At 46.4% G+C, this 22,771-nt stretch overlaps 1 protein-coding gene across 1 annotated transcript; it reads right to left on the minus strand.

Moving 5' to 3' along the window:
- Window positions 1-3,859: 3,859 nt before the first annotated feature.
- On the minus strand, window positions 3,860-15,301 carry LOC130125128 (cytosolic 5'-nucleotidase 1A-like). Its single transcript, XM_056294590.1, has 6 exons — window positions 15,137-15,301; window positions 14,826-14,993; window positions 14,402-14,531; window positions 12,368-12,490; window positions 11,670-11,854; window positions 3,860-5,651 (listed from the first exon to the last, which is right to left on the minus strand). Exons 1-6 carry the CDS (start codon window positions 15,233-15,235, stop codon window positions 5,286-5,288), a joined length of 1,071 nt encoding a protein of 356 aa, XP_056150565.1. The 5' UTR covers window positions 15,236-15,301; the 3' UTR covers window positions 3,860-5,285.
- Between the last annotated feature and the right edge of the window lie 7,470 nt (window positions 15,302-22,771).

Here is a 22,771-nt window from a genome sequence, read left to right on the forward strand (position 1 = left end):
GGAATTTGAGTTGTTTGCATGTGCTTTGGCTAATTAATAATTAATTAATATTATATTACAATTGGTTAATTAATCATTAGTAATGCTGTATAACTGGCACAAACTAACTAGTCTTGTTTTGGTGATTGCGCCACAAATGCCTAAACGCTTTTGTTGACTAGTACGAACAACCTACACAGAACCCTGACCTCCCCCGACAATGATTCCTCGTGAAGTCAACTTAGATCAGACAGGAAGGACATACGGAGCAGCCTTGTAGGCTCGAGACAGACGGTTTCAAGTCTCCGGGGGTGTCATTAGTGGAGCATCCGTTCTGTGGGATTTTTTTTTTTTATTTTATTTTTTTTAGCCGTGACTTGGGCGCATGTGTTCCACATGGACTCGGGGCTCACACCCTGCCTGCTGCTGCTATAGCCCAGACGGCTTGTGCGTCTCCCCCCCCTGTCCCCTGGGGACCACCCCGTCTGGTACCAGGGAGGAGCGCCAAGCCCACGACGCTTACAGCCCACCTTCTCTCTATCACTTCACCCCCCCCCCCACCCCCCTCCTGTTTTTTTTCCTAGCTCAGGCGCCGCGCTATGTTGCACCACCGTGTTCTCACCATTCTCGGGCTTTTCAGGGAGGCTTAGCCCACCGCTATGATGAATGTCTTTAATAATCTCTTTTTCAATCTCAGGAGGAGGAGAAGGGGTGGAAGCCAATTTAGAGCTATCACCCTGACGGGAGAAACTGTTGGCCTGTAGCTGCTGAGGGGTAATGGTGCCGAAATGGATTCCTGCTACAAGCGTGGAGGTGGAAATAATTGGTGATGCTTGTTCAATGGTTGAACTGTTTCTCTCTCCCCCCCCCCCCTTGCTGACCAGATCTATCCCTGCCCGCATGGGACAGCAGATCTGCGGGGCCTTGGCCCACACCAGGTCTGAACTAAATGCCGAGGTTGACCAGCTCTGCCCATATAGTAGCTGCACGGCTGTGCACACCTGTGCTGTTACAGTGATATTGTCTTGTTGTCCGTCTGGCCATGCAGCCCTAAGCCACACGATACGCTGACAAGAGCTCCACTCCACAAACTTGCTCAAACTTGCTCAAACTCAAGAAGGTAAAAGTCAGTTAAAACTTGCTTTCGTCGGGCATCCAGGCAGCATAACAGTCTATTTCGTTGTCTACCAACACAGGGATCGCCAGTTCGAATCCCCGTGTTACATCTGGCTTGGTCGGGCATCCCTACAGACACAATTGGCTGTGTCCTGCGGGTGGGAGGCCGGATGTGGGTATGTGTCCTGGTCGCTGCACTAGCGCCTCCTCTGGTTGGTCGGGGCGCCTGTTTGGGGGGGAGGGGTAACTGGGAGGAACAGCTTGATCCTCCCACGCGCTACGTCCCTCTGGTGAAACTCCTCACATATACCGGAGGAGGCATGCGGTAGTCTGCAGCCCTCCCCGGATTGGCAGGGGGGATGCAGCATTGACTGGGACGGCTCGGGAAGAGTGGGGTAATTGGCCAAGTACAGCTGGGGAGAAAAAGGGGGGAGGGAACTTGCTTTCGTCAAGTAGATATAGGGATGGATGCTGCTTCATCGATGGCAATGGTTTTTCTTTTTTGAACACGGGCAATACAACAGTCTGTCTTTAGCCTTTTCCTGTTTGCTATTCAGGTTTGCATATCTGATCTTCTGGCACGGAGCCGGCTAACACACCTCTCAGATCTTTGCCGTGGCTGTCAATGGACTGATAACATGTGCACTTGAGAGGAGTCAAGATGAGGAAACGGTGCCTGCGCGGCAGCAATAATCCATCCCATGCAAAGTCGCTTGTCAATGCCCACGGACCTGAGGGCCCGCTTTCACGGGGCCACACCGTGTGATCAAATGAGCACGGCCCAAATTGAATAAAGGCCACCTCATCCTGGGGGTGCAGACAGAGGTTTCCGAGGATCATTGTAGGACACAGCGAGGGTCTGAAATAACATCAGTCAGAAGGCAATTACAGAAACACACAATGCATATCGCACAAGAGGACAGGCATCTGTTTCAAAGACGGGAGTCTGTTTAACACACAAAGCGGTCTATAGTTAAACCCTTCCTAAGCCTCCACCAACAGCTTTGTGCTGCATCAAAGGCTTCTGGAAATGTAAATAAGTCGTCCTCTTATGCATAAGTTTACATTAATTAAGACAAAGCATCTAAAAGCTACTCGCTTCCATCCTTGTTTTGAAGTAAACGCGACCAAGATAACACGGCTATAAGAATCATGCGAGGGACCAGCTGACCTCAATACATGTCATTATAATATCACAGCTTGCTGTCAACAGCGGCTGCCATATCCCTGCCAGTCAGCAGCACCGGCCCTCGAGTGTTCGTGCTATCAGAAAACTGGTAGTCCGGCCGAGACGCAACGTATAGTGGGACTTGAGCTTTAGCTAAAATCTCTCCTGGGATCTGAATCAAGCCATTCACAATGCCGATGCGGCAGGAATCCCCAGACTGGGGAATTCGGAAAATGCAATTGAATAACTTAACCTGGACTCAGAGATGCAGTGTCATTGTTTACTCCAAATCAACGGTATCATTATCTTTGGATTTATTTTTTGGCCAGTTGTTCCAAATCTGATTAATACTAAATCACTTGTTTCTGTTAAAGGCAATTCAGCGAGCATTCGCCTGCACGTGTTAATATTTGAAGATATTGTCGTATGTCACTTGAAATAAAGTACTTCATTCACGGGGGGGGGTCAATCTGAAAGTTCAAGCACATTTCCGGCAAATCAATTAGTTCTCACTTTTATTAAACGTGACACAAATCTGACTACAGTATCGGTGTATCGGTGTAAACCATTACTCCAAGTCCTCCCATTAAGTTATGACGCTGGAAGTCTTTGCCCTCCCCAACTAGGGGTCGTGCAATGGCAGGACCCAGGAGAAGGGGGGGGAAGGGGGGTAGAGGGGATTATGGAGTAATCATTTTGGCACGCGCTAGGGATGGGGCATAAAGAGATAACGTGTCCGCACAAGGACGGACGTCGGTGTCAAAGCTGCGGTTTACCGGATCGATACCAGTTGGGTCGCAATAAATCACACGTTTGCCCGATACGTCCAAGTTGTGCAGGCATCAAGGCACCGACGTCAGGCGACGTCAGCGCAAATCCATTGCATTTACAGCATCCACCTGCAGCGTTTCTGGCCACCCACCAAGAAAACAAACGTAAAGTAAATTGCTTGTCAGGGAGGTAAACGCGGCTGCGGCGCTAAAAGATTATTTCCGCAGATGATTCCCCCCCCTCCCCTTAGTAACTTTTCTCTTGGCTCGGGCCCGCGCACGCACGCGCGCGCACACACAGCTAATTATAGCAGCTGTGTGATTAGGCGTCTCATAGTGAGCCCTGTGCTACCTTTGCCTGTAATCCTTTTGTTATTAATTAGATCTCAAACGAGCCTACAACGCTTCCTTCTGGCGTCAGCCACCGGGTATCCATGGCAACAGCCGGTTGTGCCCGGGGAGCCAGCCGGTTAACAACCAGGGGACGCCCGGATCCAGTCGGCAACAGCGCCCCGGTGCGACGGCGTTCTCGAATGTCCCGAACTACCAACCGCTGTCATTCGCGCCTCCATTTTGGGAGCCGGGGAGCCGGAGGTTGGGTCGCGTGTGACGGACACGCGTCTCTACACGCGGCGTGTTGCTAGCCGAGCTGCCCAGCAACGTCACTTAACCGGGAAACGTGAGATGACGCGCGCTCGAACGCCGCCGCCGCGGCGGAACAACAGGTCCGCGGTTAGTAAGACTCAGGGAAGTCGAATCCGGCTAAACGGCGCCCCCTGCCGGTTACTTGTATTAAGACACACATTGGCCGCAGAGGTTCATCCACGCGCCCCTTTATTCATCTGCTTGTGTGCGCAGAATAAGTGGGAATAGAAAATGTGCAACAAAAAAAAAAGTGTCACTGTGAAACCAAATCACAAGTAAAACATCAGAGCTGCATGTTGCTTGCTGTACAAAACGACTCAAATTTACATCTACGGTTTGCTTATAAACCAGTGAGTAATCATGTTCCCTTTTGGCCAAGGAGGATGCGAAGACAAGTTCAAAACTGTGCATATCCTTGCATTACAACACAAACAAGACACTGAATTGCCCTTCCGGGGTAAACAAAGTGGTCTGAATCTGAATCACACAGGCACAGATACACCGTTTACTTTTTAAGAGCAACAAAATATTGGTATCCCCAAACACATTTAAAAGAACATAACATATAACAATGTGTTCCTGCTTGTTTACATAGAAACTGTGAAGCAAGCCATTTACTCTCCAAACCACTGATGTGAATTTCATTTTAGGAAAAAAAATGTGCATATATACACACACAATACAAACTTTAATTCGTGCGAATTTTTTCCAAGTCTTAGCATGGAAGTAGCAAAGACAACAGCTCCGAATGAGCAGAACAACTCTACCCTGCTTAAAAAACATAGTAGATATGAAAGATTAAGTGCATCAAACCTTGCAATGAATGCAAAAATCCCAAACCCTCTGAACAGAAACGTATGACATACAAAACATGGTCTGGTTGAGATAATCTCTTTAGAAATCAAATTGTTTTGCCGTCTTAAATAGGTTTACAGTAACGTGCAGGGCATGCTGGCCCTATATAAGTTTCAAAATACAGCTAACAAAGTAAGCGTGGTGCTTCGAAAAAAGAAACAGGAAGAACCCCAGCATGAACTGTTTAAAGACTTGTGTGCCAACACATTTGTTGAGGTAAACAGGTACACTCGTGCAAGGTAGAAAGTCACAGAAAGAAGCCAATCTAGTCTCTCTCTGAAACAAAATTGTGGGACTAATGTAAAGCACTAAGCTCTTCAGTCGGACTCGTATCTTTCCCCTAATACCATGTTCCCATTAAGACACTTGTAGTGACTAGTATAAAAACGAGGTAAGTAACGGCAAATGTTAGGAGTCCATTTCCAAAACCCGATGCATTCATTTTGTGTCAGAGTGTGTGTGTGTGTGTGTGTGGGGGGGGGCAATTCTCAATATTTTCCAAAACAGAGAGCATCCATGTTGCAATTGTTGACTATTATTCAACTTTCCACTCCCAAAACAATAATTTACAATTATTCTCTTGGAAGTAACTGGCAGTACTATCAGCTTTACTTCCTTGTCATCAATCATTTTTTAAGAAGGAGTGTTACATTCGCTTCAAATGGGACAAAGCATATAACTCATCAAATGCTGGTGGTAAGATAATGCATGTTAAAATATTCATGCTTATGATACGCTCCACCATTGGAGGATTACTGATTTTTTGCGGGCTGCTCTATGAGTTTCCCTTTTTGGTACTTCTGTCCGATTCCATACGGCACGTGTGCGGCTATGGTGCCCAGTTCCTTGGCTCCTTCGACGTGGAACATCTGGTCGTCAAAGAAGATGTGTGGTTGTATCTTCTGCAGGAGGGGCCCTTTAGGCGCCCCGGCCAAGAAGAGAGCCTCATCTATCTCCAGCCCCCAGCTCCTGAGGGTCTTCAGGACACGGGCGCCTGAGCTGGCAGCACTGCGGGCCGTCACCAGGAAGGTACGGATGGGACAGTTCAAACGCTCATTCTTAGCATAGAACTTCCTCTGGAGCTTTCCGAGAGCCTCAAGGAAACCCTTTAACGGACCCTGAAAGAGCCAGGCCAAATCAAAGTTATTTATAGACCACATTTAACAGACTTACAAAGGGCATAAATACTGATTAAAGAACTGATTAATGATTAAAAAACAGGGTGTCCGGATTGCGGCAATCCCCATCAACGTGGGGCTCGCCGGTTTGAGTCCCTGTGTTGCCTCCGGCTTTGTCAGGAGTCCCTACAGACACAATTGACCGCCGCGTCTACAGGTGGGAAGCTGGATGTGGGTACGTGTCCTGGTCACTGCACTAGCGCCTCCTCTGGTCGGTCGGGGCGTCTGTTTGGGGAGGGGGGACTGGGGGGAATAGCGTGATCCACGTGCTACAACCCCCTGGTGAAACTCTTCACTGTCAGGTGAAAAGAAGCGGCTGGTGACTTCACATGTATCGGAGGAAGCATGTGGTAGTCTGCAGCCCTCCCCGGATCGGCAGAGTGGAGAAATTGGCCAAGTACAATTGGGGAGAAAAAGGGGGAGAAAATCCCCCCCCCTAAAAAAAGGATTAACATACAATCACATCTCAAATTCCCACATTTAAGGCCAGAACCTGTTTGCAAAGACAGGTTAGATATGTGTTTGAGATCATTGATGGAATGTAGCCATCTCAGTGCTTTAAAACTTGCATAGGATGATTTCAAAGATCTATAGCAACCTTACTGGGCTCCAGACCCCAGACCCCATCGATGTTGCGAGTGAGATGTGCTTAGACTGTGGACACAGGCGAGGAATTAAGATGATTATATCTGGGATGGGGCACTGCATCGGATATTTTCATCATCCTTCAATGCCAGACATAATTTAATAAAGTTCAGAAAACTCCATCGAGTTCATTGGTCCAGGGATAAGAAAAGTCATATTGCACCCAATTTCCATCCAACCTGTATTAGATGTAAGATTGAACCTGCTACTTTGTACCACCAATTTTAGGCATGCCCTTTAGTGGCCAAACTCTGGGACAGGATATTTAAATGGCTCTCCAAATTAAATCCCAAGAATATTCAACCCTCTCTGGTGTGTCACGTTATTTGGTGTTTTGCCAGTAAACTTGCCCCTGTCTGGACTTCAGCGTGGGGTGGTGGCCCTGGCAACGCTTCTTGCAAGAAGGGTCATTCTTTTAAACTGGAAATCCCCTGACACTCCACCATTCAGACACTGGGTTTTGAGATCTGCTGATGTCTTTGGGTTTAGAGGGGATCAGATACTAATTTAAGGGTTAATACCAGTGTTAATTTTGACAAGAATTTTAAATTAAGTTTTAGTCTTAGTCGCTTACTGGAAATTGTAGTAGGTTTAAAGTCACATTTCAGTCTTTTTGTTTTGCTTTGTTTTAGTCAAGATTTCGTCAGTGGACCTCTGTTTTAATTGTAGTCTACTTTTAGTCAGTGTTTTAGTCATAATTATTACTATACTGTACCGATTTTGCTGAAGGACATTCTAGCTGTATGAATTCCTTTTAGAAGTAAGCATAACTTGAAATATGTGTTTAGGGTGAGAATGTGCTACTGACTTGCGTGGGCATGAACAGAGCAGGGACAAACCATCCAATGAGAAGGACGCATGAAGGCAATGAGAATGTTCACTTGGACTTGCAGATTCTTGCATGCAAGTGATCGGTTAATAGGAAAAACAACCAATGTTTTGAACTATACTAGGTTCTCTCTTGTCTGCTGAAAGAGGGCATGGAATTTCCTCTGGTTTTTTCTCGTCAGTGCACAGCGATTTAAGTTTTCGTCGCAATTTGTATTGTAAAATATTTTTTCATTTACTTCGTCGTTACAATTAAGTCATGAAATAAACGGTCATCAACGAAATATTTTTGTCAAAATTTTCGTTGACAAAATTAACACTGGTTAATACAATACTTTCTCTAAGATCTGGGACCCTTATAAAGCTTATCTGGCGAAGACCAATTTTGAACCAATTCTTTCCCATTGTTTTCATGTAAAAGACTCGTTTGTTTTTTTCTTCTAATCCCCCTCTCTTTTTAATTTACTGTGATCATCATTAGTGATATCATTGTTATCGTTTCATTGGGGTGGCACAGTGGTTAGCACTGTCGCCTCACAGCAAGAAGGTCATGAGTCCAAACCCCGGGGTTGTCCAACCTTTTGGGGGGGTCATCCTTTGTGTGGCGTTTGCATGTTCTCCCAGTGTCTGCGGTGGGTTTTCTCCGGGCGTTCCAGTTTCGCCCACCTTCAAAAAGCCATGCATGTTAGGGTTTTAATACTCTGTCTGTGCCCTTGGCCAAGGCATGGGAAAAGAACTGGAGTTGGTTCCCGGGCGCAGCATAAAAACAACAGCCCACTGCTCCTAGCTACACAGATCACAGCAAGAATTTCCTCAAGGGGATTAATAAAGGAAACTTAATTTAACTTAATTTAAGGCCAGTGATTCTCCTGTAATTGTACAGGCCTGGCAGGCCGCCAGGCAACTGAGAGCCCCCGCCGGGCCAAAAAAAATTTTTTTTTCAATGCCAAAAATAACGCCAAATATCTAGTCTGGGAACCAGGCGAATCTGCGAGCTCATGTTTCACATTAGCTCTGGCATATACATCTGGCCACCCTGCCGTTCAGACAGATTTCCAGCCGACCTGACTTGGATCGGGCCAATCACAACCATTTATCTAATATGAGACGAGTTTGATACGATGACATACAGCCTAATTGTCTTCCCACCAGCGTTCTGGGAACTCTGCCTCTGATTGGCTAAGCCTATCCCTAACCTCACCCTACGGTGAGGTTAGGGTACTAGCCAGTCAGAGGCAGAGTAGGGGCGGGTCTTCCTGGACTATGGGTGGGAAAAAAATAATGCTGACGTACCGAGGAGCACCGTTGGTTGCCGCTGATGTGGAATGGTCTGTTGAACCGGCTATCGTGAAAGTATTACACGAACTAGACCAGGGGTGGGCAATCTTATCCAGAAAGGGCTGGTGAGGGTGAAGGTTTTTGTTCCAACCAAGCAGTTACACACCTGTGTCTCCTAATCGAGTTCCTCAGCAAAGACTCTACTGGTTGATTAGGGGGATCAGGTGTGTAACTGCCTTGTTAGAACAAAAACCTTCACCCTCACTGGCCCTTTCTGGGTAAGATTGCCCACCCCTGAACTAGATGGTACATTTTCTCTAAAGGAATAACAAACAACTGCACTTAAAGCTTTTGTTGATAAGAAAGATGTGTTTGCCGTACTTCCGACGGGATTTGGTAAAAGTTTAAGCACTACGTCACACGTTTCGTTGCTCTGATTGGCATTAGGTCTATCCAATTGTGTCCAAGGGCACTTTGGTCTGCACCCATTGAAAACGCCCCTTGGGAATAAAAAATTAATTGAGAGGAGCCAGACTAATTAGCATTTGCAAATTCGTCTGGTTCCCAGGCTACCATCCATCCATCCATCCATCCATTATCCAAGCCGCTTATCCCAATTGGGCTCACAGGGATGCTGGAGCCTATCCCAGCAGTCATTATTGGTGGGGAGACACCCTGGACAGGCCACCAGTCCATCACAGGGCCGACACATTCACACCTAGGGACAATTTAGCACGGCCGATTCACCTGACTGCATGTCTTTGGACTGTGGGAGAAAACCGGAGCATCCGGAGGAAACCCACCCCACGCAGACACAGGGAGAACATGCAAACTCCACACCAGAGGATGCCCCGGGATGACCTCCAAGGATGGACAACCCTGGGGTTTGAACCCAGGACCTTCTTGCCGTGAGGCGACCGTGCTAACCACTGCGCCACTGTGCTGCCACCAAATATCCATTCATTTGGAAATCAATAATCATTTGTGTTTGGGCGCCTCTGTGCGGCGCTGTTCCGAACTGTGGGTCAACCTCTGTCGTTGCCTGGGAAACCGCGAGTGCCACTGCTATTACTGTGTAGCGCGAGAGTATGGGATGCAGGTTAGCTAACATAAGCGCCGCGCTGTCTACAGAGAAAAAAAGCTCTGACGCGGGGGACGTTATTAACGTTTTATGAACGCATTTACCATACACGCCACGCAGACGTTTCTGGGCTTAATGAACAAATGAATGAATGAATTATCTTTATTTACATTGTGCTTTTTACAGCAGGAGCATCTCTAACACGCATTGCAAACAGGCACTAAAACAGGCACTGTTTTTACTGTTTAAAATGTCCTAGAATACTTCTGTATTTTTAACACTAACCAATTATGCAAACTTATGTAATAAGTAAAGCTTTTTTTTTTCCTTTTTGTTTTTTTACCCATTTTTCAACGCAGTTGTATCCGGCCAATTACCTCACTCTTCCGAGCCATCCTGGTCGCTGCTCCACCCCCTCTGCCGATCCAGGGAGGGCTGCAGACTACCATGTGCCTCCACTGATACATGTGGAGTCGCCAGCTACTTCTTTTCACCTGACAGTGAGGCGTAGCGCGTGGGAGGATCGCGCTATTCCCCCCAGTTCCCCCTCCCCCCCCCCGAACAGGCGCCCCAACTGACCAGAGGAGGCGCTAGTGCAGTGACCAGGACACATATCCACATCCGGCTTCCCACCCGCAGACACGGCCAATTGTGTCTGTGGGGACGCCCGATCAAGCCGGAGTAACATGGGGATTTGAACCAGCGATCCCAGTGTTGGTAGGCAACGGAATAGACTGCCACACCACCTGGACGACTGTAATAAACGAAGTTAAACCATACATAAACTAGATAAGACACGGGATAAAAACATGTTCCCCCTTAATATAACCTTGTTTATTTTCATATCATTTCATTTATGTTTCTAGTAAAACAATAAATTTACTATCATTGTGGCATGTCTTGATAAACCTTAGAGTGAAGGTGTCAATAAATAAATGAAAAATAAATAAGTTGTAATGATTCTTAACTACAAAAGTACTGATCAGTTAGAAATAGGCATGGTTTTAAATACTAATAGCTATTCACAGACTGTCTAAAACACACAAGGAGCCTAATTCTCCTTTAAAGTAATTAGGTGGGCAAATTCATTAGAATATGCAATAATTAAGATCAGTGTATATGATGGAATGGTGGCCAGAGGCCACCGAATTTGTGCTTTTATGTCCAAATCTTTCTGGGGGGGGGGGGGGGGGTGACCCTTAGCTGGCTACTTTTTCCCACCGCTAGCTACTCCACAACCTTGTGGAAAGCTCCGTATCACACACACCTGTGTTCATGATGTGCTAATTGTTTTGCAAAGGTAATTGCCAACACAGCTTATTGTTATGCAATAATCTTTTTTTATTTTATACATTTTTTTATTTTTAATGCAATAACTGCAGCTTATTAAGTCATCCTCTCCTCGGGATCACTTTTTTTTTAAGTCTTGAATATACCGAGCGAACAGAAATTTGAACGCAAATATAAATTGCAGACCATCTGCTCCGCTGCACCATCTGACTGAAGCCGACCGCGTCAATATGCCACCCCGCACGCCTCGTCCTGTTTAGGGTGTTTTCGGTGCGTGCCACCAGGCCAGAAAAAAATTCTAGGGGAAACTACGAAGTCTGTTACGAGGAATTTCGGATTTTTTGCTGTCCTTGTGTGTTGCTGCTAACAATAGTGGTAGTGTTTCGCAGGAAAAAAACAATTTTACTGTCACAAAGAGCTGCATTCACCATCTGGTAGATGGTGTATTTTTTTTTTTTTGAAGATTGAGAGACTTGGCGGTGTTGTGAAAAAAATATATTTGGAAGATATACAGTGATGCGATAATGTATAATGTGGATAATGTATATGATAATGTGTAATTGTGATAGTTTATCCCATCTGTGTGCTGGAATTAATTCTGTCAGATTTCAAGGGAGCCTAACCCAGAGAAATGCATTTGGAATCTTTACATAGCAATCTCTGATTTTCTCACTGATTTCTCACTCAGCTTCTCGAGCTGGTCATAAAGAGACATCAAAATAAAACTGAGACTTAGAAACGATCAGTGGAAAACTCAGAGATGTTGTCGTGATGCCTACAGGGTAGATGATTGCGTCATGATTTCCTCAAAGAGTCCGATAGCCCTATCAAGTTACCTGAGCGAGAGGTTTGTTCTCGAACTCCTTCTCGTGTTCGAAGAACGTGTCCAAGCCGTGTTTCTTCACGATGATTTCCGACTCATCCGAGAAGAGGACGGCGTCGCCGTCAAAGGCCACCCTCAGCTCATTGTCGCACAACTCGTTCTCCTTGCCTGGAGTGAACATTGTGGCTGCAGCAATGCCTTAGGGAGGAGAGATGGGAGGGGGTTATGAAATGTCTGCTATGTCTGGTGACTGTAAGGTTTTCTCAAAGTTTGTGTGTGCGTGTGTGTCTTTTGGAAATTCTTGTCATGGTTGGGGAAACCCTCGGCATTCTGCTGTCAGCCATCACTGGTTGTCCTGTGGCATGTTCCCTCATCTGCATTGTGGGTCTAAGGTCATGGCTATTTACTATATCCACTTGTTTGCATTGAGGGCATGTAAATCCCCTTGAGACTCAAACCATGATGATCTGACCATGGTTTGGTAATCCTTTTTGTATGACGACAATGGCCTTTTTTTTAACGTTCTTATTGTTACCCACATATTTCACAATCAAGGAAACATGAGGAACGGGTGTGTAACAGTTTGATGGCGGGCAAAACAGGACATCGTTCATGTTCACAGCGATGACTTCTGTCGCCTGCTCTTGTTGCACCTAAGGTTGATCAGGTTCTTTAACAGAAGTCGTTTGATCCATACATGAAATCACTTACCCTCATTGATGGCCTCGGTGACTTTCTCACAGTCCTTAGACAGATAAAGGTTGGTCATGTAAGCCTTCAGGTAGCCTATGGGACTCTTCCCTCCAGTCATACAGAATCTCTCTATGGTCAACTCTGATAGAACAAAGACAAAGTTTGAGACAGGTGAATCACGCTTAACTCTGCCAAGTAAACCAAACGTCTCTTCAATTCACTTTAAGCTGAATCCTTTATTTCAATTTTCCATTTATCAATGTCAGCAATATTCACTGTTACACCGGTTCAATAAAATAAAAATAAGGCAAAGGATGGAGCTAATTATATAAAAGGACAAAAAATGAATAAATACAAAAGAAATAAAGGGAAGAGGGTGGAGGAAGTTCACTTTCAGTTCAGTGTAGGAAGAAGGTAAATAAGACTAAATTTAGACAAAAAAAGTTACATATGATTTTTTTGGTGAACTTATTCTAGCATATTTTCAAGGAAATCCCGTGATGTAGACCACATATACCAGGTTTTGTCTGATTTTTGTTGTGGGTTATATGTTAACTTTTCCATGGGCTGTAGGTTAGCAACCTGAGTTGCTAACCTACAGTTAACAGTTTTAACAGGTAGTAAGATTTTTCTTTGCCAAATAAATAATAAAATTCGGTGTATACTTTGTGTCAGAGTCAAGCCATATACCAGTTTTACAGGTCAAAAAGGTTATCAACTTGGAGATATATATTGTGGAATTCTTATGAATTATTTTTGTATAAGCCCTGTAGTTCCTTCCAGTGGAGCAGAAACTTATCACAGTCCCAAAACAGTATTACAGAAACAATGCAAGACTTACACTTATAACTGGGGATGCAGCTATATCACTTTTTCACTGCTGATACAGATTCCGAGTATGACTCTTAATGTTTTGGTCAATACCAAGTGAAGATCTGAGCCATTACTTTTGCTGAACAACGCAGAATTGGAACATTAGTTTGGGGTCAAAGGGCAAAGTAATTGAGATGAGTATGTTTTTTTATTTTCGACCATTGGGGGAAAAAAATTGCAGGCTTCCATGTGCCCAGAAAAAAAAGCAGTAAATCAAGCCATTTTGCTTTTACTTATGATATGTTTCTCACGACTTTCCGCATCAGATTTTAGTCTTGGGTAAAATCTCGGAAACCGATACTCCATTTTAGTCTGGTGTTGACCCCCGATATCCGATATCAGTACCAGTGCATCCCTACTGAAACCAAAGCTAGAGGTTGAAGCGTGTGAGGGTCGAGCAGAGTTTAGACTGCCTCTAAAGTGAGCCTATACTGCTGAAGCAGGCGCGGATCTACGGGGTGGCAACAGGGGTGGCAGCTGCCACCTCTGGGACACAGTCTTGCCACCCCTGTTGCCACCCCATTTATAAATCAGATAATATGTTTTTAAAATATATTTTATGTACATGCATGGTGAAGGTCAATGAGACCCGCACCAAACTCATCTCAAACAGTAGAGAACAAAACACATTCGATGAAATCCGTTTTGAATAATAATACGTTTAGAACATAGGCATTTCTAGCCCATTTTTGGGGGTGCTGCAGCACCCCTAAATTGAACCCCAGCACCCCTAAAATTGAAGAGATTTTTTATGTTTTACTGTATGTCCATGTTTAATAAGGTGAAGAAAGGTCAAAACCATATCCAGTATATGGTTTAAACGTAATATTTTAACAACAAAAACACAGCACCCCCCCCCCATGCTTCGGAAATGGTTTGATCCACCCCCCCCAAATTTATCTTGTCTGGCCGGCCAGCACTCTGGGTGCTCAGCACCCCTAAAGCTCTGATCCTAGAATCGCCCGTGGTTTAGAATAATGTCCATTGCCCCCCTCCTTGAACCTCATGCCACCCTTTTGCCGCCCCAGGAAAAAAATCTCTAGATACGCCACTGTGCTGAAGCAATGGGTGCAGGGTGCATACAGGCACAAAGAATGAAGTCCGGTTGGTCGGTTTGCTTGTTTGTGTGTGTGTGAGAGTGAGTGAGTGAGTGAAGTTGCGGTGGGGGGGGGGGATTACCATAGTGATTAATGCTGTTTATGAGGCGAACTCCGACTTGGGCGTGGTTGTTAGTCATCAGCACAATGTCAAACAGCTCCTCGCTGTCTGGGTAGAGCTCTCTCAGTCTGGAGTTGACAGTCATGAGTGCCTAAGAAGGATTTGACACACAGAGCAATGGACACGCCAGTTTACAACGCAAACATTGCACTTTCATCACCGCACCACACCCTCTGCAAGTGGTCTCCCATAGAAAGCATGGAGGGCGAAAAGCCAAACCGCAGGAAGATCCGCTCTGGGCTGTCACATGTGTGATGCGCGCCTTCATCCGAGGGGGGGGGTGGTCCTTAGGAGACAGGTAAGGCCGATCGACGAAGTCGTTTATATGCAATAATAAAACACCACGCCCCCTCTGAAAAAAGCACGACCCCTCGCAGGACCCTACCTTGACAAAAGGGAAAGCGGCACCGGGCATCAGCGGCGTATTCTCGTGCTCCACTTGATGAGCGACATACCTCTCCACCCCTTCTTCTTCGTAGAGCTTCCTCTCCGCGACCATGTCGAATAAGGTGCGAGAGGAGACGGCCACGGTGACGGCGTGCCTGGGTTTGGGCTGTTGATACCAAGGATGGAACGTAAATACAATGAAATGAAATCACGGTGAAGGTCGCGTGCCAACTAAAGGTGGGCGCGTGTATATAACCGCATCCGGGGGTGGTGGCGGCACGTCAATGAAGTTCCCTTTGAAATACTTACGGGTCTCGGTATTTTAGTTTTTAAATTTTCAAAGAAGACTTTCGCCGCCGCCCAGTCCTGCTCCTCTCCGTTGTCCGCGCTTGGCTCGATTTCACTCATTGTTGCGGATTAAGCGCCGTTGTATGTTTTGACTCTCGCAGTCGAGCTCGAACGACGCCGAAGAAAACTTAGCGGAAACGTTTTGGAAGAGGGAGGCGGTGGGCGGGGCTTGAGCCATGACGCACACGCGGGGGGCGGGGCGGCGGGAGCATCCCGGAGACACGCTGCCGGAAAAGCGGAGACGTGTGCCTCCGTCCCGTCCGGTCTTGGGCATGGACAGAGGACAGAGGTGGAACAGATGCGATTTCTTTGGCGAGATGTTAATACGTAAAGTTGCAAAGCGTTTGTTGATAATCCTAACCTCGCTCTATGCCTTCAACTTCTTCACAAAACATGCTGTCTATCAAGAACTTGATTTGTCCCTAGTGGGGCGATTGGTTATACCGCAGTGGGACGTACACATAAAACACAGGGCACATAAATACAACACTAAGACCAAAAACATAAATGCACAATAAAATACGCAGGCAATAGAAACATTAGGCAAATAGTGTAAACTACAAATAAGACACGTTAGCCCCGAGCTAACGGGTCTGACCCTTTAGCCGAGCGGTTAGCGAGGTCGCCTTGTAGGGCAGCACACCCCATATCGAATCCCGCACCGGGCAAGAAAATACCCTGGTAACAATAGCTGCCCCTTTTCCTCCTAGAGTTTAAGAGGCAGATGGCAGAGAATACACTGCTCAAAAAAATAAAGGGAACACATAAGCAATGCAATGTAGCTCCAAGTCAATCACACTTTTGAGATATCAACCTGTCCAGTTAGGAAGCAACACTGATTTGTGAATCAATTTCACCTGTTGGTAAATTGTGTAATTTCCACCAGGTGGAAATTAGACAATTTGCAAGACAACCCCTATAAAAGGAATGGATTTGCAGGTGGTGGCCACAGACCATTTGCCTGTCCTCATCTTTTCTGGCCGATCTTTGGTTAGTTTTTCATTTTGCTAGTGCCCTCACCACTACAGGTGGCATGAGGCGGTATCTGCAACCTACAGAAGTTGCTCAGGTAGTGCAGCTCATCCAGGATGGCACATCAATGTGTGCTGTGGCAAGAAGATTTGATGTGTCTCCCAGCACAGTGTCCAGAGCATGGAGGAGGTACCAGGAGACAGGCCAGTACACCAGGAGACATGGAGGGGGCCACAGGAGGACAACAACCCCGCAGCAGGACCGCTATCTGGTCCTTTGTGCAAGGAGGAACAGGAGGAGCACTGCCGGAGCCCTACAAAACGACCTTCAACAGGCCACTAATGTGCAGGTTTCTGCTCAAACAGTGAGAAACAGAATGCATGAGGATGGTATGAGGGCCCGACGTCCACAATTGGGGCCTGTGCTCACAGCCCAACACCGTGTAGCCCGGTTGACCTTTGCCAGAGAACATCTTGGTTGTCAGATTCGCCATTGGCACCCTGTGCTCTTCACAGATGAGAGCAGGTTCACACTGAACACATGTGACAGACGTGAGAGAGTCTGGAGACGCTGTGGAGAACGTTCTGCTGCCTGCAACATCCTCCAGCATGACCGGTTTGGCGGTGGGTCAGTGATGGTCTGGGGAGGCATATCCTTGGAGGGCCGCACAGACCTCTACGTGCTAGCCAGAGGTACCATGACTGCCATTAGGTACCAGGATGAGATCCTCAGACCCATTGTCAGACCATATGCTGGTGCAGTGGGCCCTGGGTTCCTGCTCATGCATGACAATGCTCGTCCTCATGTGGCCAGAGTGTGTCAGCAGTTCCTGTATGTCGAGGGCATTGATGCTATGGACTGGCCTGCACGTTCCCCAGACCTGAATCCAATCGAGCACCTCTGGGACATCATGTCTCGTACCATCCGCCAGCGCGATGTCGCACCACAGACTGTCCAGGAGTTGACCGATGCCCTGATCCAGGTCTGGGAGGAGATCCCTCAGGAGACCATCCGTCGTCTCATCAGGAGCATGCCCAGACGTTGTAGGGAGTGCATACAGGCACGTGGAGGCCACACACACTACTGAGCCTCATTTTGAATCGTCTTGAAGAATTTCCACAGAAGTTGGATCAGCCTATGTTCTCATTTTCCACTTTGATTTTGAGTATGATTCTGAATCCAGACCTTAATGGGCTAATGATTTTGATTTCCATTGATCATTCTTAGGTTATTTTGCTCTAAACACATCCCTCTGTCTAATAAGTAAAGATTTTCTGCTGAAATATTTCATTCATCGAGGTCTATATTGTGTTTTTAGGTGTTCCCTTTATTTTTTTGAGTAGTGTATAAAGGAGGGTTTGCACCTGTTGGTTTTAGCTGGTGGAAGCATAAGGAGGGTTTGGCAGAAACTGAAACCGTTCATGTAAAAGATGGGAACAGCCAGACCTGATGGATCTGATGAATGGGAGATTCTGTCTAGTTCATACCTGAACTGTTATTTTTTCATCTTTTTTCTTCTTCTAATATCACTAGAAAGGGTAACTCATACAGTGACATTCTGCAAGACAATGGACAGCGGACAATATAGTTGAGAAGAAAAAAAAAGTTTGATTAAAACGCAAAATTAACTCTTGAGGCCAACGGACACGTTGACGCATGAGCAGCTGGGTTTATATATTGCCATGGAGCCTTCATATTGTCGCTTGCTCCAAAACTATCAGTCGGTGGGCATAACCCCCCCCCCCGCCGCGCGCGCACACACGCGCACACACACACGCGCACACACACTTCCCTTTGACACATGAATGTCTCCATCTCATCACCCCCTTGATTTGGTAGAGTCCGGGACCGAGCATCATGGCGATCGATGGTGAGTACCTTCACAAGTACCCTGCGGGACTCGCGTTAACTTGTATGGGACAGAGAGGCGAATGCTTTCCGGTAGTCGCGCCCCGTTTGCCTCGAATCGATTTTAGCCGACTTGAGCCATCCGCCGGGGAAGACCGCGGAGGGACACTAACGCGGTGTCCCGCAGCGGCGGACGGCCGAGGTGTAAAAAAAAAAAAAACCCGCACCGACGCAGGGACGCGGCGCAACGGTGCGGCGCTCCCCGTCTACGCGAAGTGGTGCTGAAGTGGACAGCGGCGGACTAGATAACCCGGATAACCTTCCGTGTGCGGGCCGCGCAGCGACGGACGTGCGGGGCTTGGACGTCACGCGGCGTAGACATCTTTATGAGGCTGGACGGACGGCGCATTTTTGTCCCGACGGCTTTAATTAAGGGACGCGAGTAAAGGTCGGTGCGTTATTGCGTCACGTGAGCTCGCCGTCAAAAAGGTGCCGAAGAAGAATGTTCGCGCATGCGCGGTGTGGGGACCTACCCCGTGCGGATAAGCGCTGCCGCTAGAGTTGATAATATCTAACGTGTCTATATCTAGTATAACACAACATCTTTATGTTTTTGTCAGCTTTAGCCCTACACCCCCCCTCTCTTATTTGACGTAAGAACAAAAAGAGATGCTCAACTTTCCAAACGCACACTCAGGACTGACCCCCCCCCTGTTTGAAAGCAACAATTGTCATCTGTGTTTGTTTTTTTGGGGGGGGGGGAGTGTTTGGAAGATTTTCGCTTCTTCGTTGAATCTCTCCGCTGTTTCCGGGAAGTTGCGTAGAAACCGAGCGTCCGTCTGTGTTGCCTTGTGTGCCGGGGTTTCTCTTTACTGTGAACCCGAGCCGTGGTCCGCCTCCCTCCTGCCTGCAGGATCCAGTGCCCCCGACCTGTAAGCAATGCTGCAGTGCTCAGCCACGACGGATTTGTTGAATATTTAATAGGCTGCTGGTCTGAAAGTAAATTTTGTGTCACACCCACACACACACCCCCCCGCTCCTCCCAACAACATGGCTGCTTTATCTTACAATATAGGTTACAAAGAGACTGCCAAGTCAACCTTATACCAGTTGTTCTCACGTGACCATGTAGACCGTGTGTGTGTGTGTGTGTGTGTGTGTGTGTGTGTGTGTGTGTGTGTGTGTGTGTGTGTGTGTGTGTGTGTGAACGTACAGCATGAACTTAAGCTTCAGCAAGGCTATATAAATGTAGCATAAGGGTGTTATATTTTGCAGTGCACTTGGTATTCTCCCACTTCAGCTTTATTCGTGCTCCAAACCCTTGCTTACGGATCTGGCCTATTGTGTAGTGGAGGGTATACGCAGATATACAGAGTATACACACCTCTCTTTCTGTCGGTTTGGGGTCTACCCGCCTGCCACCTAATAGTCACTGATCTATAGAGGAGAGGATACTCACTTCCTTCTCAGCATCCACCTACTTAGTATTGCATCTACCGCTTCAACTATCACTGCAGCCCTGAATGTGGTACCTCTCTTGAAAGAGACGGCCATGTTGCAAGCCAGTATTTTGCTTTGGTGATTATAAATAAACAAGAGAAGACACGAAGATGCAGATGCGAAACGCGTTTCACTTGTTAAATCAGTAAAGTGAACGTGCAGAAACCCTGGACCCGGTGTTCAGCGAGTTAATGTCGCTTATGGATCTTGCAACTAAATATTTGATTGGCTGTTTGCACAGTTCAGCTCTCGGCTAATTATGTCATCGTGGGCTTCTGTCGCCTCTCCTTACCTGAGGACAGAGCGTGTGGTGTCACGACACATGGGCCGCTACTTTAACACCTGACCCCCCCTGACTTTCATGTCTTTTATTTCCTAGGTGGGGGGAGAAACTGCGGCGTGCATGAGCTCATCTGTGCCAGACGAGGTAAAACCACAACGCGTGTGTGTGTCAGCGTTTGCACATCTTTGTATGTGTTAGCTTTGTATGTGTATTTGCATCTCCACTAGTCTGCATGATAGTGCTCTGGGTGACCGTTTGCAAGGTTTTAGGCCATTTGGAAGCACAAGTGTGGCCTACATCCACACACAAACTGTCTCCTTCTTCTCTTTGAAGCTCACGTTAAGGTTCCCAACAACGTTCTGCACGTGGAACGTGTTCCTATAGCCATGCCTTTCAGAAAACGTAATGTCTGTGTGTGAATTATGCATGGCATATCAAGTCCCAGCACACTTCACCGGGAGAAGGCTTCCGTGCAGTCATGGTTTATTCAGCGGAGGGTTTGTTTTCCTACGAGCCAGAGGTCCGAGTGTAAGCAACATTTCCAGAATGGTTACCCACATTTCAAATAAGCATCCATATGCACTGGTCAAAAATAGGATTAAAAAAAAAAAGCAAACTCTTTAACTACACTTTTCATCCGTGTGTAGAAGTGGTCACATTGAGGAAATCCCAGGATGCATTGCTCCTTCACGTGTTATTTCCAGTGTTCCATCAGGGCAGAAGCAAAATATTAACATGTTCTGGAACAAAAAAAGAAAAAAAACAATTAAATTTGTTGTAGTTTCTTTTTAGCTATATTGTTTGGTCCAAAATGTTCACATTTCGCTGGAGTCATTACTGGATTGCTATCCTGGGCAGAATGGTGGAGAGCCCGGGCTTTAGTGTCTGTTAAGTCATCTTTTTGTAGCCATCACCTGGAAAACCAGATTGACCCCTGAGGCTCAGTCCTGAAGCCTGAGTTCAGCTTCAGTTCACATATGCAAGAGAACAGAGAGACAGCTGTTTATTCTGTCGTGACACGCATGAGAGAGAGAGCGAGAGAGAGAAAGAGAGAGAGCGAGAGAGAGAGCGAGAGAGAGAGAGTGAGAGAGAGCGAGAGGGAGAGAGAGTGAGAGCGAGCGAGAAAGAGAGAGTGAGAGAGAGTGAGAGAGAGAGCGAGCGAGAAAGAGAGAGAGAGAGTGAGAGAGAGAGAGTGAGAGCGAGCGAGAAAGAGAGAGAGAGAGCGAGAGAGAGAGAGTGAGAGCGAGCGAGAAAGAGAGAGAGTGAGAGAGAGAGGTCAGGCATTCTATCATTCTCCCCCACTTTGGAAACAACCTCATTGAAGACTTATGGGTATGTGTATTATTATTTATCGTTATTATTATTATTATTATCATCATCATCATCATCATTATTATTATTATTATTATTATAGAAATTTCCTTTGACTTCATGCCATAATACAACATAATAACCAGGCCCATTCCATTCCTATTATTATTATTATTATTAATATTTTGTTATTATGATGATGATGATTATGATGATGATGATGACTATTATTATTGTCGTCATCATCATCATCATTATTATTATTATTATTATTATTATCAGGTTTGCAGCTTCTCTGGCCACTCTCTTGACTGATGTTCCCAAACCCTCCGTGAGTTGATAAACACCGTTAGTAGTATTACTCCCCTTGCTGGTTGGTATACATTGACAGGGGGATCTGCTTACTTCAGGTATCTGAATTATTCAAGTGTCGTTGACATTACAGAGCAGGGCCAAGTACAAGGTGTGCCCACGCCCAGGGGCCGGAGCCATAAGCTCATTTGTGGAGCAGAGTGCTGGTGCGCTAGTGGACAAGCAGGCCATTTTGGCGCCATCAGACAGAGGCACCACGGGTGAAAATGGACAGATAACCGTGGCGAGCGCTGGACTGGAAGGAGCATATAAAGGAGTCATTACGGGTCGTGTTAGCGTACTGTCGGGCAACTTTGTCTTCTTTCTTCACTGTGCACCTTGCAGCAGTGTAAGGGGTCATGCTGGTGTTTTGAGGGGATTGACTTTCGATAAAAGATGCTCCTGTTGCAAAGGTGAGCCTCAACTGCCACTTCACTTCTTATCTCAGCCTCTCTCTCTCTCTCTCTCTCTCTCTCTTTGGTATCTTTATTTTTACATTTCAGCGTTCATCATTTTGGCAGTCTTGCAGCAGACAGTGGTAGTTTCTCTCTCACCGTTGCCATGGCGAGAACAGGCCGTCCATAAGAGTAGCTTCAGTCTATAGTAGGCTGGGACCACGGGTCGGAACGTGTGGGCTTCTTTTTGTTTTAGTACTGAAGTCCATGCTGTATTCGGTGGACTCCGAAGGGGGCATTTGTTTTGACTGTGTTGATTAATCTCGCGCGTGGAAACTCCACCGGTGACCCTTGGTCGTGGTTGAGCGCACACCTGTTTAAAACCTAGTGAATGGACGCCAGTTATGAGACATACAGCAGGACATTTCCCTTGGGGCTGGTAAATGTGTCGACGCAAACGAACACTTTCCCCGTCAAGTGACAGGGTATTAACCATTCAAAGAGTTTATAGTCATCTGAGGTCATTGTTATTTGAATACATGCAAGACATCCATGTGCCTCAGGTTTGAAATTACTTCCTCATATCAGACAGCCTTGCCACACTCTGAGCCTTCTTCTTCTTCTTTTTTTTGCCCACAAGTTTCCCCTGCCAATGAGAAAGTTGGCGTTTAAAAATGGTGTTTTTATTTCAGTTTTTAGTTTCTGTGCTCTGTCTGTGTGATACATTGTGTGATAAGTGTAGTCTCAGCCTGGTCTGGCAGTAGTGTCTTATGTTTGAGTTAGATGCGGCTCCACTGGGGCTCCAATAAAAATAGCTCATCAGCAACACTGGCCTGCATAGTTACATGAAGTATGGCTGGCCTACATACAGTGTGTGGACTGTTAAGCCCGCGGAATGGGAATATATACCCCCTTCCATCTGCTTTAATGTTGAGT

The sequence above is a fragment of the Lampris incognitus genome, chromosome 15, assembly GCF_029633865.1.
Source record: "Lampris incognitus isolate fLamInc1 chromosome 15, fLamInc1.hap2, whole genome shotgun sequence".
Lineage (NCBI taxonomy): Eukaryota > Metazoa > Chordata > Actinopteri > Lampriformes > Lampridae > Lampris > Lampris incognitus.

Coding starts and splice junctions, on each gene's coding strand:
- LOC130125128 (XM_056294590.1), bottom strand. CDS start 15,235: ATGAGTGAAATCGAGCCAAGCGCGGACAACGGAGAGGAGCAGGACTGG. Junction 14,532..14,825: donor CCGCTTTCCCTTTTGTCAAG/GTAGGGTCCTGC, acceptor AATCCTTCTTAG/GCACTCATGACTGTCAACTC. Junction 11,855..12,367: donor CACCGAGGCCATCAATGAGG/GTAAGTGATTTC, acceptor CTCCTCCCTAAG/GCATTGCTGCAGCCACAATG.